This window comes from Lupinus angustifolius, chromosome LG17, assembly GCF_001865875.1.
Source record: "Lupinus angustifolius cultivar Tanjil chromosome LG17, LupAngTanjil_v1.0, whole genome shotgun sequence".
NCBI lineage: Eukaryota > Viridiplantae > Streptophyta > Magnoliopsida > Fabales > Fabaceae > Lupinus > Lupinus angustifolius.
In genome coordinates, this window is record NC_032025.1 from 6,854,272 (window position 1) to 6,873,776 (window position 19,505).

The 19,505-nt window shown below is 29.6% G+C and overlaps 2 protein-coding genes across 2 annotated transcripts; both read left to right on the forward strand.

Annotated features, from left to right (window-relative positions):
* LOC109330469 (caffeoyl-CoA O-methyltransferase-like) lies at positions 4,516-6,174 on the forward strand. The gene is made up of 5 exons (XM_019564656.1): positions 4,516-4,647; positions 4,924-5,003; positions 5,127-5,271; positions 5,502-5,633; positions 5,736-6,174. Exons 1-5 carry the CDS (start codon positions 4,555-4,557, stop codon positions 6,027-6,029), a joined length of 744 nt encoding a protein of 247 aa, XP_019420201.1. The 5' UTR covers positions 4,516-4,554; the 3' UTR covers positions 6,030-6,174.
* On the forward strand, positions 18,386-19,058 carry LOC109331949 (40S ribosomal protein S16-like). Its single transcript, XM_019566764.1, has one exon. The coding sequence runs from the start codon at positions 18,450-18,452 to the stop codon at positions 18,888-18,890; it is 441 nt and encodes a 146-aa protein (XP_019422309.1). The 5' UTR covers positions 18,386-18,449; the 3' UTR covers positions 18,891-19,058.

Here is a 19,505-nt window from a genome sequence, read left to right on the forward strand (position 1 = left end):
GTTATGTCTTAATGATGGTTAATACAATTGTGTACATAAGTGTTCATAAAAAAAACAAAAAAAACGAAAATAAAAAATAAAAATAAAAGAAAAAGAAAAACAAAAGTGAAAAAAAAAGGTTGAGTAAGGCAAAGAAGATTGAAATTAGAGATTTGGTCTTATTTTGGGTTGATTTTTGCTTACTTTTTACTTATTCTCCATTGCTCCTCTATTCCATTTGGATTTACATACATATCTCATATTTATCCTACATTATCCTTGGTCCCATTACAACCTTGAAAGGTGATTTTGATATTTATGTGCCTGTGCTTATGATGTTGATGTTAAAGGCTTGTCAAACCTATGGTTGTGTTTGTTTTCGTGAAGTGCTTTGAGTGTAAACACTTGCAACCTAAAGACACATGAATGTAAACACTTTAAAGAGCATATCTTGTAAGATTCTATCATTGTTGTGACTCGCCTCTTGGTTTGGTTGGTTTCTTGGCATACTTGAATTCATTGGATGATGTTCATGGATATCTTGATTTGATTCTTTTACTCTTGTGTGTTTGATTTTGCCCATTTTATTGCAGTTCCTAGATTTCATTTTGAAGTATGTGATTTTCTTAGGTTTCTAGTTTTTGTGATCTTCTTCCATGACTCATTTTGGTGCATATTGGTTAGCATAGCCTTATTTCTTGATTTTGCCCAGGAGTGCAAAAGGTTAAGTGTGGGGGTATTTGATGAGCAATATATTACACACTATTCATAACCTTAATTTAGTATGATTGATGATTCTTGGTGCCTAATTGACTTTGTTTCACATGGTTTAGTGTTTTGGAATTTATTAAATCTATTATCATTTTCAAATCACATTTGGCACCAATGATATTTTGGGCATTATGGAAGTCGAGGATATGTGTTGAAGTAAAAATTGTATTTTTATTTTAGGAGTTGTTTTTATTATAATTTAGCTTTGGGCCCATTGTTTAGGCCCAATTCGATTTTATGTGTGTTGGAGGGGTTAAATTCGGATTCCCCACTCCAAACACACACATTTCATTTTTCCCTCATTTTGAAATATACACATTTCCGTTTCCCCATCTTTTTGGTCTGCTAGGGTTTCACTCCTTCTTTATTTTTCATTTTCGGTTTGTTCTTCCATTGCCATGGAAAGCTAAATTTCTAGACTAAGTTCCTTTGGTAATATATCACAACTCTTGAGGTTTTGTTATTAAGTTATTAATGCATTTTCGGTTTCTTTATTGTTGATTTCTTCTATCTATTCTGAATATGGTTTGCTTAATGCCATTGCTTAGAAACTGGTTGGTTGAGTTTGTCTTCACTTAGTTGATTTACTCTCTCTAGTGTATGAATGCTTAGTTTGTGTGAATTTGTTAATCGTTTCATGCTTATACCGATTTCGTCTAGTTAGAGGTTTAGGTTCTGGAACTTTGAACTAATTGATTATCGCTTAGTTAATTGATTCTCAACAAATTCGGAAGTTAATGGTTGGAATCTGAAAATAATCTTTTGAAACCGAGGATTGAGTTGTGAACAAACGAACCAAAGGGATTTAGCCGTTTTATTACATTGTTTAACTACTGTTTCTAAATTTGATTTATGTTCATACTATCCAACAACAAAAACCCCATTTTGTGTGTGTGAGTATAAGGTGTTTGAAGCTTTGCTTGAAAGATAATCATTGGGAAACGACCTAGGAGTCACTTCCTAGTACTGCAGTTTTAATTGTTATATTATTTGTATCGGGTACGACCTCGATCAAACACTCTTCCAACATACACAAGGAACCCACACTTACTTCTCAATATTCCTCAACCATTTAAAGATAATATAGAAAATTATTATTAAGAAATGAACAAACTTTGTCTCACAATCATTGAGTTTATGACAAGAGCTCTTAAGATGGAACCTAATGAATTTCTAGAGTTATTTGAAGATGAAGCTCAATCAATAAGGATGAATTACTACCCTCCATGTCCCCAACCAGAACATGTAATTGGCCTCCATCCTCATTCTGATGTTGAAGTCATTACCATCCTTCACCAAGTCAACGAAATCGAAGGCCTACAAATACGAAAAGATGGAATGTGGATTCCTATTAAACCACTCTCTTATGCTTTTGTCATCAACATTGGAGACATTTTGGAGATACTGGCCGATGGGATTTACCGGAACATTGAACATCGATCAACAGTTATTGCGATTTTAAGATGTTAGTAGTATTACAAACAACGATCAAGATAATACTCGATCCAAGATGGAAAAGAGACCTGTTGTGGGTTCTCTTAGTGAAATTTTAACTGATAGTACACAACATGCAAGATTCAAATTAGGATACTTATGTTGTGACATGCAAGATTGTGATCATGCTTTGAAGATTGTTATAACTCATTTCTAATGCCCTGATTGTAAAGATATGATTAAAGATTATGTCAAGAAAATGTATGAAATTCACGCCAAGAAAGTGAATACTATGATCAGGAGCATCTAAGAAACTTCAACAATGTAAAACCATGAGATTCCATGGGAATATGGTCAAGATTTATAACGAGAAAAATAATCAAGTGGTTGAGAAAAATCAATCACATTAGGATCGAGATTCTGATTCATCACATCGTTATGATATCAAATCAAATTATCAAGCTGAAGTTATTATCATTTATCCTCCAGCTTGAGGGGCTATTGAAAAACAAAGCTACCAAGCAGAAACAAGATAACAATAACTGTTAATCGATTAATTGGGTAAGTGTTAATTAATTAACAATATAGGTAATCGATTAACTGGTTAGAAAATCAAGTGAGGCATTCACTGAACAATTCTTGTAATTGATACATTTTACACATTTAACACATGTTGAAATTATGTTACAACATGTGTTTATTAATTTGTTAGAGAATTAGTTAGGTTAGTTGCATTGTTTACTTTACAAAGCATATATATAAATAACACTCTCTTGTATTATTAATTAATTCAATCATTATAATAAAAAATATACATTCTATACACTCTTCCATTTTTGGATTGAATCCCAATATATAGCAAGATAAACATATGCACCCATATGTTGTAGGATAGTCGGAGAAGACAAAATGAAAATCCTTAATTTCTTGCAGTTTGTATAGTTCCACAACAACTCCCCCTTCCCTCCCAGCATATTGAAAATAAAGTTTTCTAAAGTTCTTTTTGGTTTCAACCACTTTAGTACGTGCAAGTGGCTTAGACTCAAAGAAACCATCCCTTCTTTCCATCAGTGCACACCAAATGCCTAGTCTAAATGTTTCATTTATTCAATGCTATGTTCACATGTTATCTTTAATAAATAGTGTCTGAATTTTGTTCAATCATTGAGGTGAAACTTCCTTATGAGAGTTTTCTTACTTCATTACTTTGTCCCAGATTTTGTTGGTCTGAAATAGTATCAAAAGTTCCATATCATCTTTAAAAGATGGTCTGACTTTCAAATTTATCAAAAAATAATGTCACTGTTCTAAAATACCCCCTATATTAATGTAGTCAAAATTATCGGAAAGATAGTAAGATTTATTGAAATATGAAAAGAGTGCTAAATTATTAAGGAAATTAAACAATGTGAGTATGTTTAGTATAAGTTATTTAGTACTTTGTAGATATTGTGAAGTAACTTATATATTTAGGAACAAGAAACTCTATAAAATATTCCTTATAAAGACAATGTGAGTAAGTTGAAGGGTAGAAAACCAATGGTTGAAAGCTAAAGATAGATAAGCAAGACTTTTGTAATTTCAAATCATACAAGACTTTTGTAAAGTACCCTCAAAACAATAAATTTATTTGTTATGAAATAAGCTTATTAAATAATTTATAATCTCTTCTAGTTATTTTGTGAATGAAACACACACATAAAATACTAAAAATGAAAGATTAATGACTGCCAATCTCAATCACACCACAATGCTCCACTTAAAAATTATTTTCCAACAATAATTTGGTGAACTAAATTGGTAACACATTAGTAGATGTTCTACTCCTCAAATGGTCAAACCCATCAATACACTATTCTCTCACCAACCCAATACCAAATTCAATTGCCATGCGTACGTTTCAACTACAACGCAGGTCCCACACTCTCAACCACCACAATCCTAATATTTAGGATTAATATAACATGAAAAATATATGAGAATGTGGCAATTTTATCTGAATATAATATATGATATCTTTATACTTTATTTGAAATGTAAAAATAAAAGTACACATCTCTAGAGATTATCTTAAGGATAAATATATACAACGATAGTGTATAGATATTACACACTTATCCAATTCTTCCATGGTCCATTCTGATTTACAAGCATATCATGATTAAATTAATTAATAATAAAACTACCTCACCAACCCCGGACCGGATGGCAACCGGTTCAACCAAACATCTCTTACCGGTTCAACCGGACTTTCCTTTCCTTACATAACCAACCCTCTAGCGTCTCCTTCCATAGGCTCTAATTAACTCTTGAACTTAGAGCAAAAGCTGAGAAAAGGAAACAAAACGGTACAAATATTGTATTGTAGCAATGGCAAACAATGGGGAACAGAATCAAACTGAAGCTGGAAGGCACCAAGAGGTTGGTCACAAGAGCCTTCTCCAAAGTGATGCTCTTTACCAGGTACTTGCATACAATTATAGATACTTGTTCCTTATATTCTTTTCATATGAATAATGATATTATCTCATCATATAACTAAGGAATTAATGTCTTTTGAGTTATCTGACTTTTCTCCTAATAATTATGATTTTAAAGAATCAAACTTTTGACCATTTTATCTACTCGTATATCTAGTGGGCCGTAATCACTAACAAATATTTTAATTTGTTCATGATATTTGTTATGAAATATAAATTATTTATGCTTGACAAATTGTTTAATGGATATTCTCTACAGTATATTCTTGAGACCAGTGTCTTACCAAGAGAACATGAAGCCATGAAAGAGTTGAGAGAGATAACAGCAAAGCACCCATGGTATATACAATTCATCCAACCTCATCTTTTTATTGGTTAGATTGTTACATTTTTTTGTTTATTTACTTGTTTATTTTTTTAATGGGGTGATTAAGTGATTATTTTGATTGAACAAAACAATAGGAACATCATGACAACCTCTGCAGATGAGGGACAATTCTTGAACATGCTCCTTAAGCTGATCAATGCCAAGAATACCATGGAAATTGGAGTCTATACTGGGTATTCCTTGCTTGCCACTGCGCTCGCTATTCCTCAAGATGGGAAGGTTTGAAAGGAACAAAAGCTCTTTATGGAAAAACCATTTTTCTATGAAAAGGAAAATTTTCGTACACATCATTTAATTTTAGCAAACTACTATTAAAATGTCAGATAAGAATATTTATAAATACTCAGGTTTACTATTATACAAATACAATGGCTGACATAAAAAAATGTATCAATTGAATGTGCTATTTGGGTTCAATTGATTTGATTGCCATTAATTACTTGTTACAGATCTTAGCCATGGACGTTAACAAAGAGAATTACGAATTGGGTTTGCCTGTGATTAAAAAAGCTGGTGTTGACCATAAAATTGATTTTAGAGAAGGCCCTGCTCTCCCAGTTCTTGATGAATTGATTAAAGATGTAAGTTTTTTTCCATATCTTAATTTCCCTAAAGACAAAAACAATAATAATAAGCATTACCTAAAGTATAGAAATAACTAAATTATTTTTGGTGAATTGCAGGAGAAGAATCATGGAAGCTACGATTTTATATTTGTGGATGCAGATAAGGACAACTACCTAAACTACCATAAGAGGTTGATTGAACTTGTTAAGGTGGGAGGTGTGATCGGCTACGACAACACCTTATGGAATGGATCTGTGGTGGCACCACATGATGCTCCTCTTAGGAAGTATGTTAGGTACTATAGGGATTTTGTGTTGGAACTCAACAAGGCTTTGGCTGTGGACCCTAGGATTGAAATCACAATGCTTCCTGTTGGTGATGGAATCACTATCTGCCGTCGGATCAAGTGATTATTGACCTTTGTAGCTTACCATGATGAATCGCCCTTGTTTCTTCACTTCTCTTGATAAATATGTTCATCATTATTATTACTATGTAGTATGTATGCATTCCCATATGTAAAGTTGTTTACGCTACTATATTTACCGTTAATTTGTATTACTTTTGTTTAAGATTCAATAATAATTAATATATAAAAAAATGATAAATAATGTATTGACAGTATAAACATATATATTAAATTGTTATTAGTATCCACCACCCTTTTCTTTCGCTTTTCTACAAAATATTTGCATAAGTATTTTTCTTCTTTTGTTCATATCAAAGGGAGGATATCAATGGATGTTGGTTCAAGTATTACATGTTTGATTCCCCTTAAGTAAAGTTTCAGGTTTGAGTTTTATGGATAGAAAAATACTCATTGAGAGAGTTAGCCTCATATACATGTGAATGTTTCCGGTTCAAACAGGATTGCCTCCGATATGAAGATACTCATCACAAACAAAAAATATCAAACTGAGGATTGATAAGAATTCAGTATGTGGATATATAAGTATTTGTAGCCCCTCATTGGTTAAAATGAAAGTGGATATATAAGTATGGAGTGTGTCGTGCAATAGTAAGAAGAAATTTATTTACTATATAACAAAATAAATTTTCACCACTTCATTAATTGTCACATGACATCTTCTTCTTCACGTTATTTTATCAATTGTCATATGTCATCTCATTCTTCATTTTTTCTCCTCCTAAATGGTTCCATGACAATCATATATACCTTCCCACATTATATTTGTCATTTCTTGACAATTATTGCATGTAATAAATAATTATTGCATTTTTTATGGCTACATCTTAAATTACATTTGAATTTTTATTGAAGTCTATTACATTTCTTTCTCTTCCAACATTCTTTTTCTCTCAACAATCTTCTTTTTCTTCAGTTTCATTTCATTATGTCTCTTCATTATCGTCTTTTTTCTTTCTCTTTCAATCATCCTCTTTAAAGTGCATTTATTTATTTATTTTGTAGATATGATCTTTAACACATTTTTCATTAATTTTTGTAGATCTGTTCTTATTTTATCATTGATTTTTTTGTATAATTTTTCATTGATTTCCTTATTTTATAGAGGTGTTCTCCCTAATTTCATTATTTTGTAGATATATTCTTCCAACAATTTTCTCCTTCAGCGTCTGATAGATAAGCAAAGGTATCTCCCTCAAGGAAGATCTAACCTTCAAAACATATGGTATGTATCAAATCTCCATTATATTATACATTCACTTACAATATTACATTTATTTGTTTATTTATTTTTGTTAATAATATATTTATCTCCTCATCTTATCTCATTGTTATCATTTTCTCTCTTTATTTATAGTTTCGTTCTCCCCTGAAACATCTGTGCAAGTGAATTTTCTCTATCCGCATCTCTTATCTTATTTATACATTTTTTATTCAAAGAATCATTATTTTAATTTTTTATTTTGCATGTTTCAGAAACACCTACAGTGTATCATCCTCTAAAATAAGGTAAAGATCATGGTTAGTTATTGGTACCTTCATTTTTTGCTTCATCATTAGTTATTCACTCACTTATGAGTTTTGTATTTTATTTTCTCTATTCGATGATTTTTAATATATATGTTGTTTAATACACTCATTTTGACTCAATATTTATGCTCTTGGAAATTTTACTTAAACCTTATTACCTTATTTAATTGTTTGCTTAGAAATTTGTATTGTTTGGGTTATCAACAATACAATATAATGTCTTTATTCTTTGTTTCTCGATTTTTAGCATTCCTATATATGAAGAAGAATAATGTCTTCATTTTTTATTTGATTTATATTTTTTTAATTTATTTATGATTTCCAAGTTTTAAGCAATCATCATTATGGACATAAATTTGCAGAATTATCACTAATAAATTTTTATTGTGATAATCAATTGATTTGATTTATATTTTGGTTAAATTATTTATGATTTCTAAATTTTAGACAATGCTAATTATGTAGATAAATTTGTAGATTAAAACTAATAAATTTGTGAAATATTAATTAATTTCATTTATATTTTATTTTTTTTGAACATCATAAATAATATATATAACATATGATTCAAAACTCATGAAGAAATAGAATAGTTTGAATTTTTTGTATAAGTTACAAAAATAGAATATAAATTTGTGAATCAATTACAAAACGGAAAGTAATTACCAACATAAATCAAAACATATCAGAAAGAACAATTATTATAAATTATAGTGTAATATAACATAAATCATTCGTTATAAACATGCATTAATTATGATTTAGTTTCTACTTTAAATCATGTATTAAAGTTGTTATGAAATTTTGAAAAATATTTTAAATACATTAAATGGAATATGTTGTAATTACACATTTTAATAGATCTTAAAACATTATCAATTAATATTATTTAATCATTTTTAAAACATAAATAGTAGAAAATCAATCTTATTACTAATAGAAAGAATAAATTATGATATTATAATTAATATAAAAATCCGTTGAAAAAATTTCACAAAAAATGATAAACAGTAAATTTATTTCATAAAAATAACAATTTTTAATACTAATTAGAAGAAATGTAGATAGTTTCCTTACGTTCCTGGAATTAAGAAATTTGGGGCATTAATAACGAAATAAGGAATTTTGAGCAATACTAATGATATTTGAGAGTCGTAAGATGATATGATAGTTAAGGTGAGAGAGTTTAAGGAATGAGGTGAATGAAGTTGTGGGTTCGAGCATCACCAATAGCAAACTTAAAACAATAAAAAATGAGTTACAATGTGGTTTGATTGTTAAGAGTAGAGTGAAGGAGATTTTAGGTTCGATTATCACTCACAACAAATACTAACATATTAATTATTATTAATTGAAAGAATGTATTATCATATTACAATTAATAAAGAAATCTTTTGTTATAATGTCTCGCATAAAAATGTTAGACATTGAATTTATTTCTTAAAAATAACAATTTTTAATAGTAATTATTTAAATAGATTTTAAAACATTCTCATTTAATTATTTTTAAAAACTTTAATATCAGAAATTCAATCTTATTATTAATAGATTGAACTATGATATGTGAATTAATAAAGAGATCTACTGATATTTAATTTATTTCATAAAAATAATTATTTTTAATATTAATTAGAAGAAATTTGATAATTCCTAAATGTTTCAATTCCTATAATTAAGGAATTGAGGGCACTAATTATGATTTAGTTTCTATTTTAAAATTATGTATTAAATTTCTTAGGAAAATTTGAAAACATATTTTAATTATAGTAAATGAAATATGTAGTAATTATACATTTAAATAGATTATTAAAATACTATTGTATAAAATTGGTATGGATGAAGACATATAATCAAGACAATGATACAATTTTAAAATATTACAATAAACTATTGTAATTGTACATAATCGCTAACACAAAAAATATAATAACATTAGTATGTATTAGTTAAATTATATTATTTATTTTCTCTTTACAATTCTCATAACTACGTCATTCCATACCTAATGACATATACATTTGTTAATTTTGATAATCCAATAGATGTCATAGTTCAAACTACTTATTCAGGTCTATAAGATTTCTAAAATGAAGAGTTTTTATAACCAAGGATACTACTTGTATCAACTATTGAAATTATTAAACAAATAAATGTATTTTTTTAGTTTAATTCCAAATAAATTTTTTTATAATTTAATTCGACCAGTTATTAAGTTGAAGCAAATATTTATAAATTTCATAATATTAGGTGATAAAAATGAATACAATAGTTCTGAGTTCTGATTCTTTTGATATGCGTAATACTAACAAGGGCCAAAATTCAACTTATTAACTCATCAATATTTAAATGCGTTTATAATTTTTGGTCTTCCTCATCATATAATCAAGTTTTTACGCAATATGATATTGTGTATATTTAATATTTGTGAGTTGAACAATGAAGGACATTGAATTTTGAAAGATATATCAATTTCAAAATAACAAAATTTGAAGTTATTCTTTATCTTAAAGAAACAATATAGATATAATATATATTCTTAATCATGTAGTAATAAATACCGTCATTATGCATTCACAAACTTGCTAGGTGAGATGAAAAGGGTGGGAATATTCAATGATATGTATCCATTTTATCCATAATCATGACTTAATAGTTAATGCATTGCTAGAAATGTTCCTTTATCTCTATAGGGTACACATCCGCTGTCATACACATTGTGTCACTCCATGTTTCATGGACATGTGATTGGTCAAAAAATATATATTTAAGTTAAAATTTAATATTAAATATTTTTCTGACCAATCATAAGCTCATGGTAAATAAAGTAACACAAAGTGTGGGACAGCAAATGTACTCTCATCTCTCCATTTGAAAATGAGTAAGAAAGAAAGCTTTATAAATAAAGAATAAGGAAAAAATATATACTCTCATAATATATGAGTTTTATATAATTTCATAATCATTTTATTCAATTATTCAAAAAATATAATATAAATGAATAAAAAATATACTAAATTTGTATAAAAAATTACAGTAACAGTATATACACTCGTGCAAAATTGTTGCTAATTTAAATGGATTCTAATGCTTTTTACTTTACAAATTGAAAAATATAGCTTGCTTTGTGGAGTGAGAATCATCTCGACTATTAGAGAATTCAGAATTATAGAAAACCACTTTGATCTTTAGTACATGAATATCACTCTAAGGAATATTTAGGTGAAGAATGGGTGGTGGGCAACAACCCACCAAACCCGACTCAAACATTTTTATAAACTAGTTTTTGCCCACAAAATTTGGTGTTATTTTCTAGATATATTTAATGTTATTTTTCATTTTGAATATAATATGTAATAAATCATGAATAAATATATAACATATACTATACCTTTTTCGTATGTAGCATAAAAATATATATAACATATATAATACTCGCTCTAGAAGTTGGATTATAAACTAGTTTATAATAACATCCAATTGGATTATAAACTGTTTCGTATGTAGCATGAAAACAATTTTATTTAGGTTTTTTAATTGTTCCCTTTTACGTCATAAGTTGTTATAGTGTTGTGCTTTTAATTCCCAAAACCCACTTCTTAAAGTTGAAATTGTTAGAAATTCTTAATTATATATAATTAAGGTAAGCATTATATATTTAATATAATTATATTAGCCATTTATTTTGGCTTACAGAACAAATGATCTAATTTTTGACAATCGATATAGTTTCTAAAATTGATAACGAATATGAACTTAATGAGTGGATACCCAAACAGTTGACCTATGTGAGATAATGAAAATCCTATAAGTTAACGCATAAGGAATGATTATCAAAGGATTAGAGAACATTAATTCAGGTATGACTTTGTATCCTCATTTTATATTATGTGTGAGAATCATGATATTTAAGATCATAAGATTGGTATTTCACCAATCATCAAAAAATATCTAACAAGTGGTATCATAGCTTTAGCTTCTGAATTTTATGCTTCTCCATTAAAGATGTTTTTCCTCAATTTTTCATGAACCTTAATTTTTTTAATTTGAGGATTTTTATTATTCCGCTATTGATTATGAAAATTGGGTATTTAAGAATAATGATGATAACTTTTATTTGCTTCCACTTATTTGAATTATGAGTAATTTTATATATTCAGATCTGTGCATGAACATTGCATTAACTTTTATGACTCTATTATGCAATATGTATATTATATGTGCATTAATGCCTTACTGTTGGACATTGACTTTTGTCACTTTACAACTTTGCAATTTGTTAAAGTATATGTATAAGGTATATATGTATTAAGATATGTTTTTATTTTATACACATACGATCTAGAATTTATGATCTTGTATATATTGTGAATTAAAATATACATAGGTAATTGTTTCCATCTTGAGACTGATGTGATGTCCATAATTAATGATTAAAATTAATATATATACATATCTAACATGGTGAAACTCCTTTTTTATCATAAAATTTTGGCAAAAATATCTTTTTACTTTGGAGAAACAAAAATATTACTAAGGTTATTTCACTAACATCACTCTAAATTAAACAAAAAAAAATCTCACTCATCTTCTCTCACCCCAACCACTATTACTTTTTCATTCCAAAAAACCTATTCTATCATCATCTCTCTTCTCACTCCTCCCCCTCATAGAATAAATAAAAATTAGAGATTTTCATCCTCATCCCTAACCTTTTCTCCTTCCTTCCAAAAAAACAAATTTTCATCATCATCTTTCTTCTCACTCCTTTCTCTCATAAAGAAAACCATATGTTTCATCTCCTCACCCATCTGTTTTTGTGTCCTCACCCATCCCCAACCTTTTAGTAGCATCATGTATGGCCATTTATGAAATACCCATCTGTTTTCGCAGCTTCATGAATATTGCCACTGTTACTAATCTGAAAGTTAAAACTAATAGTGAGAATGAAAATATATTTGAGAAAATGAGTGAAAGGAGGAGTGACAATAGAGATTGGAATGAAATTTGATTTTTGTTGTTTGAAATGAAAGAACTGTAAAAGGATGGGGATGAGAGGGGGAGGAGTGAGTGTTTTTGTTTATTCTTTTTATGAGGGAAAGGAGTGAGAAGGGAGATGAAAATGGAACCGTAATATAGGTTGGGGATGAGAGAGGGAGATGAGTGAGATTTTTTTGTTTATGTTAGAGTGATTTTACTAAAATAATCTTAGTAGTATTCTTATTTCTCAAAAGTAAAAATGATATTTTCGATAAAATTTTATGGTATAACTAAAAAAGGAGTTTCCTCATGTTAGGAAACCCCTATATATATATATATATATATAGTGGTTACAGTTAATACTTAAATTATATATACATTTACTATGTTAATATGTGAAAGTGTATATATATAGTTTTACATATATGTTTTAAGATATGCATCATCATATTCGATTTAAATTTTTTTATAATGATTCACATATATCTTTTTATGATTTTCACTTTGGATTTACTTTGTATTTGATTAAGATTGCATCCATTTTTATGCGTTGATATATATATGTAACATATATATTTTTATTTGGAATTATATTATTATATTAGATTTGTTAAACATAAATGATAACAAATATGAAAGTTTTAATTCCAAGATCATAATTTTTTTATAATGGACTCATATTGTGTTTTCTTTTGTCTGATAATTATTTTTGAATTAATTGATGGAATATGTTACCAAAATAACCTCTATTGTGAAAATTAATTAAGATTACACAGATAAGTATGAGATTATTTATGCGAATTGTGTTCGTCCGAAATGAAGATATAATTTGACCAAGTAATAACATACATGTGACCATAAATAAGTAACAATTATAAAGTTTTTTTCTCATGTGAATAATAGTCAGTTCAAGGAAATGATATTGTTTGATAGAACTAATTGTTAATATTTGATCATTACGTTGATAATATCACTTACAAATTAATTTCTCTGTCCAAAGATTAGAAATTGATGTTGTGTTAGGTATCTTGTGGTGAGTCTGTTATGTGAATATGACTTGTTTTATATATATTATCTAACTTGTTTATTTAAATGATTGCAACACTTATAATCTGTTGTATTGGTTGGTGGTTGGTTGCATTATTAAGTTATTGTTATTATTAAAGCATTATTTATGTTTGAACAACTAACTTTGTCATGTTTAATCATGTATAATATTTTTTATGGAAAATTCAAAAGGATTATCACTAGTTGTGATGAGAATATGCAATGCTACCAATAGACTATAAATAATATATGTTTTGGATTAAGGTTATGTTGAATCAAACTCAACTAAATGATTTTTCTTTTAGAAAATAAAATTGTTTGACATATTAATTACGTAAACAAGAAGTCGCCAAATTGACATCTTTTCTGTGAATTGTTCATAATAAATGTCAAATGCTAGTGCATATATGTATCCATGCGAGTATTAATTGACCCAAAGGAAGATTATTATTTGATTGGATTATATAGACACATGTGATGGTAAACGTGTTATTATTATAATGTTGCATATGTGAATGATAAGTCAACCCAAAAAATGATTTATTATTTTACATGCATTATGATCAATGTTTGACCATTACAAACAAGAGTACCATTAGTGATTGATATAAAATATCAAGCCAAGTTGTTTGCATATTATGTGAATTGTAATTGACCCAAAGAAATATTACTATTTGGCCCAAATTACAGACATACTTGTATCAATAAATATGTGATAATCATATAACTTTCTATGTATATAATAAGTCGGTCTAAAGAAAGACTTATTATTTGACAGGATTGATTATTAATGTTTGATTAGTACATTGAGTGTACCACTTACAATTTAATAATTTTGTCAAAAGAATGAATATTAATGTTGTGCTAGATAACTCGTGACGTGCTCCATCATCATTTGAATTTAAGTATTAAAGTTGAATATGAGTTTAATTGCAAGAAACATTGTAATTTGTTTTGTTTTTTACTAGTGCTACAAATATTTCTCCTCAAATTAAGAACATCTCATTGCTGAATGGGACAACCTTTAAGGTCTATAAGGAAGTCGTAGAAATTACTCTCGGCTGTATGAATTTAGATCTAGCACTTTACATGGAGAAATCCATTTCTACTCTAGAAATCCTCGATGAGGTTAAAATTGAGAAATTGGAACACTCTAACCGAATGTGTCTAATGATCATGAAACACTTTATTCCAGAAGCATTTCAGGGCCTTATTTTTTAGAGTCAGAGTGCAAGGAAGTTCCTTGAAGAAATAGAACCATACTTTTCCAAAAAGGAAAAGGTGGAGACAAGTAGCTTTTTGGCTAAGCTCATCTCCATGAAGTATAAAGGCAAATAGAACATAAGGGAATACATTATGGAATGTCTAATCTCACATCAAAACTCAAGTCACTTAAATTAGAGCTTGGTGATGAGTTGCTCGTGCACTTGGTTTTGATCACACTTCCTACACACTTTGGGCCATTCAAAGTGAGCTATAATACTTAGAAGGATAGATGGTCTCTTAATGAGTTTATATCTTACTGTGTGGAAGAGAAAGAGCAAATGCAGAGAGATAAGACTGAAAGTGCTCATTTAACTATGACCACTCAGAATAAAAAAAGAAAGAACAATAAGGATATTATGAATGGGCTATTTGTGTTTTTCCTCAGTGAATATGAAATTGTTCTGCAATACACTATGCTAGACAAACCTAGTATGAAGGATATTGTTGAGCGATTAAACCGAACTCTTAAGGATATGGTGAAAAGTATGATTAGTCATTCTTCCTTACCAGAGTCTCTCTAGGAGAAAGCTGTAAAGACTGCAGTTTACATCCTTAATATGATGTCATATGAACTTTAGGCACATAAAAGACCAAGCTTAAAACACTTGCACATTTGGGGTTATCCAGTTGAGGTGTGACCTTATAGGCCACATGAAAGGAAACTAGACTCAAGAGAAGTTAATTGCTATTTTGTTGGCTAAGCTGAATGCTCTCGAAGCTATAAATTTTATGATCCCACCTGAAGTTTTTTTTAGACGGAAAATGCAAGATTTCTTGAGGAAGATGATTTTGGGAAGGAATAGAACATAAGGAATGTTGTCTTTGAGGAAGAACCTGTCACTAATGGTGAACAAGTTCTTGCGCCTATTACCATTCAAGGAATAACTTCGGTAATAAAAGGTAATATTCAGTATATTGTTCCTGACAATATTCTTGAACAAAACAACAATGAGGTTCTTCCTCAAGTACCTATAGAAAAAATTCAACAACCTCAAAAAGTAAAAGTGTCATTAAGGAGATCCACTAGAGAGAGGAGAAGTGCAATTCTTGATGATTATATTGTATTTCTTGAAGAACATGAGGATGGCATCGGGTTAACAAAGGATGATCCATTGAACTTCTGTCAAGCCATGAAAAGTTCTAACTCTCAAAAATGGAAGGATGAGATGAAGTCTATGCATGATAATGACATTTGAGATCTTGTCGAATTACCTGAAGGTGCGAAACTTATTGGTAGTAAATGAATATTTAAAACCAAGAGGGATTCGAAGGGTAACATTGACAGATATAAAGCTCGTCTAGTTGCTAAAGGCTACACTTAGAAAGAAGACATTGATTATAAAGAAACATTTTCTCCAGTATCTTCGAAGGATTATTTTTGAATAATATTGACACTAGTAGCTCATTTTGATTTAGAGCTATATCAGAAGGATGTTAAGACTGTGTTTCTAAATGGTGACATTAGAGAAACGATCTATATGGTGCAACCAGAAAACATTGTGTCAATTGGCTCAAAGATATATGTTTATCTTGACTGAATGTGCTATATCTTGGAACTCTGCTAAAGAGATGCTCATAGCTCCTTCAACCATGGTTGTGGTGTTCATGGTTTGTTTTGAAACATCAAACCATGGCATATGATTGCGGAAATTTTGTCAGTGACTTACGTGTGGTCGATGGAATTAAAAGACTACTGATAATTTATTGTGACGCTAAGTCCGTAGTTCTTTACTCCAACAATAATAGGAGTTCTAAAAAGTCAAATTTTATTGACATCACGTTTCTGACTGTTAAAGAAAGTGTTCAAAATAGACAAATTTCCATAGAACATATAGGAACAAATTTTATGCTAGTTGATCCACTGACTAAGGGTTTGGTACCTAACGTCTTTCATGAGCATATTTCTCACACGAGTATTGCTCCTTAAGATACCTTAGTTCAGTGGGAGTCTATATTTTTTATGATTTACTTTGGACGTCGTATATAGTTTTATGCATAATAAAGTTGATGGTTTATTTTTCTATTTTAAACTTGTGTATTGTAACTATTGTGTTGCAATTAAGGACTTTGGATTGATCTCACTAAAGTATAAAGAATGACTAGTTGGAAATAGACATGTTTAAGATCATATTGCATGAAATTTCTAGGTCACTCATCCATATTTGATCTATGTTATTTATTATATTGGTATGGTGATCATTGTGGTCGAGTTACGTTTGAATGTGATGAATGTCGCAGTTGTTCCATAGTTGATATATGAGATGAACCATATTGTATTAAGGAAAAATCTAAATATAAATAACTTACATATGCGCCCCTAAAGAATATGTGATATAATTGTTTGAGGAAAAATATGAAGCCCAAGTGGGAGATTGTTAGAAATTAATAATTTCTAATTAAGGTGAAAATCATATATTTAATACAATTATATTGACTATTTATTTTGGGTTACAAAGCAAATGATCTAATTTCTGACAACTCATAAAACTTCTAAAATTGATAACGAATATGAGCTTAATGAGTGGATACCCAAGCGGTTGGCCTATAGGGGATAATAGGAACCCTATAAGTTAACACATAAGGAATGATTATGGTACCCAAGACACCAAATCATAAATAGTTTTTCACCTTTTCCCATTAGAGAGAAAATGAAGGTCCCGAAAGAAATTAAGGATTTGGTTGAGGAATGTCATCATACCAAAACTCTCTCAAAATGTATATCAAAGGAGTAGATTAAAGAACATGGATTCATATATGATTTTGTATCCTTGTTTTATATTATACGTGAGAATCATGATATTCAAGATCCTAGGATTGATATTATCAATCACCAGAAAATATGTAACAAAAATGTACCTTTTATCTTAGTTGGGAAGAAGAAAATGAGGAGAAAAGGGGTGAAGAATGAGAAATTTGCATTCAATCTTGTAGGACGAAATTTATGTTTAAACTTGATTTATTTGTTAAAACTTAAATTTGTATTCAACATTTTTGACTTATTTAATCAGATGGCGAATTTTAGAGCACTAATAAGGTAGTTCACTTGTAATCTAATCAATCTTGTAACAGTTCTTTCACTTAGAGAGTAAATATATATCCATCTACCCACTTCATATATTGGACCATCTATTTATTTAGTATTTTTGGTCATCAATTTTATTTATTTATTAAAAAGTTTAAAATATATGTATTATTAGTGTAAATTTTTTATATTAACATCACATTGTTCATTATTAGTTGTAATACTTTTATTTGAAAATCAACACTAATTAACATATAAATCATAAATAATTTACTGAATATATACATATTAAATCATTATTAAATGTATCTAACACAAGCACAAGATCAGTAAATACAAGCCCTACCAAGCATTAGATTTTATTTTGTTATGGGCCGGACCCGTATTCTATTCAGACAAAACGCAATGGCAATACTGTAATTAGAATCAGTACTTAAGGTCATTTTAGATACTCCAAAAACCCTAATCCTCCATATATAATAGCACTGTCAAACTTTATCGCACCCCTCACACAGAATTAGGGTTTTCAGAGAGAACGCAATTTCTTCTGAGAACACAAAAATGGCGACCGCTCCAGCACTCGAACAAGTCCAATGTTTCGGCCGGAAGAAAACCGCCGTCGCCGTCACCTACTGCAAGCGCGGCCGCGGTCTGATCAAGATCAACGGTTCCCCGATCGAGCTGGTCGAACCGGAAATTCTCCGGTTCAAGGCCTTCGAACCGATCCTCCTTTTGGGGAAGTCACGGTTCGCCGGTGTGGACATGAGGATCCGCGTGAAAGGTGGTGGTCACACTTCCCAGATCTACGCCATAAGGCAGAGCATAGCGAAGGCACTTGTTGCGTTTTACCAGAAGTACGTTGATGAACAGAGCAAGAAGGAGATTAAGGACATTCTTGTTAGGTATGATCGTACTTTACTTGTTGCTGATCCTAGGCGCTGTGAGCCAAAGAAGTTTGGTGGTCGTGGTGCTCGTGCTAGGTTCCAGAAGTCTTACCGTTGAAAAAAGAAAAGGAGAATGTGTTTTTTGGTGTTTCGGTTCATGTTTTATGCTGTGGAAAACATTTGTTTTAAGAATTATGGTATGTTTTGTTATTTTAATCGAACCTGCTTTATTTAGGTATGGTTGCAATTTTGCAGACATTATATAAATGGATGTTGTTTTTATCTTGAATTCTGAGTAATTTAGTTAATTAGTTCTGATCATATTTAACTGGGTTTGTTTATTTTTTGTTTGTTATTTTATGTTTATATGCAATTCGGCCAGGTTTAAAAACTTGTAGAATTAAGCTGTCTGTGCATTAGGGTTTCAGTTCAACTTTATCAAGATATGATTATGGGACTTTTAGAGTTCTCTTTGCTTTCTACTGTCGTGGTGTTTTGTCCATCTGACAAATTGTTTTATGAGATGTCCTAACATGTTATAGGGCTATGAATTATAGTGATTTCTCAATTCAAAGTTCTTAGGTGTTCCATCTCTTTGGACATTGATTTGTCTCAGGTAGACAAACCAAGTTTGTTACCTGACACTTTTATGCCAATTATTGTTAATTTTACTGCCCTCTTGTATTGTGCTTACATATAGCACCTGAGGTATAAGATTGTTTGAAGTTACGCT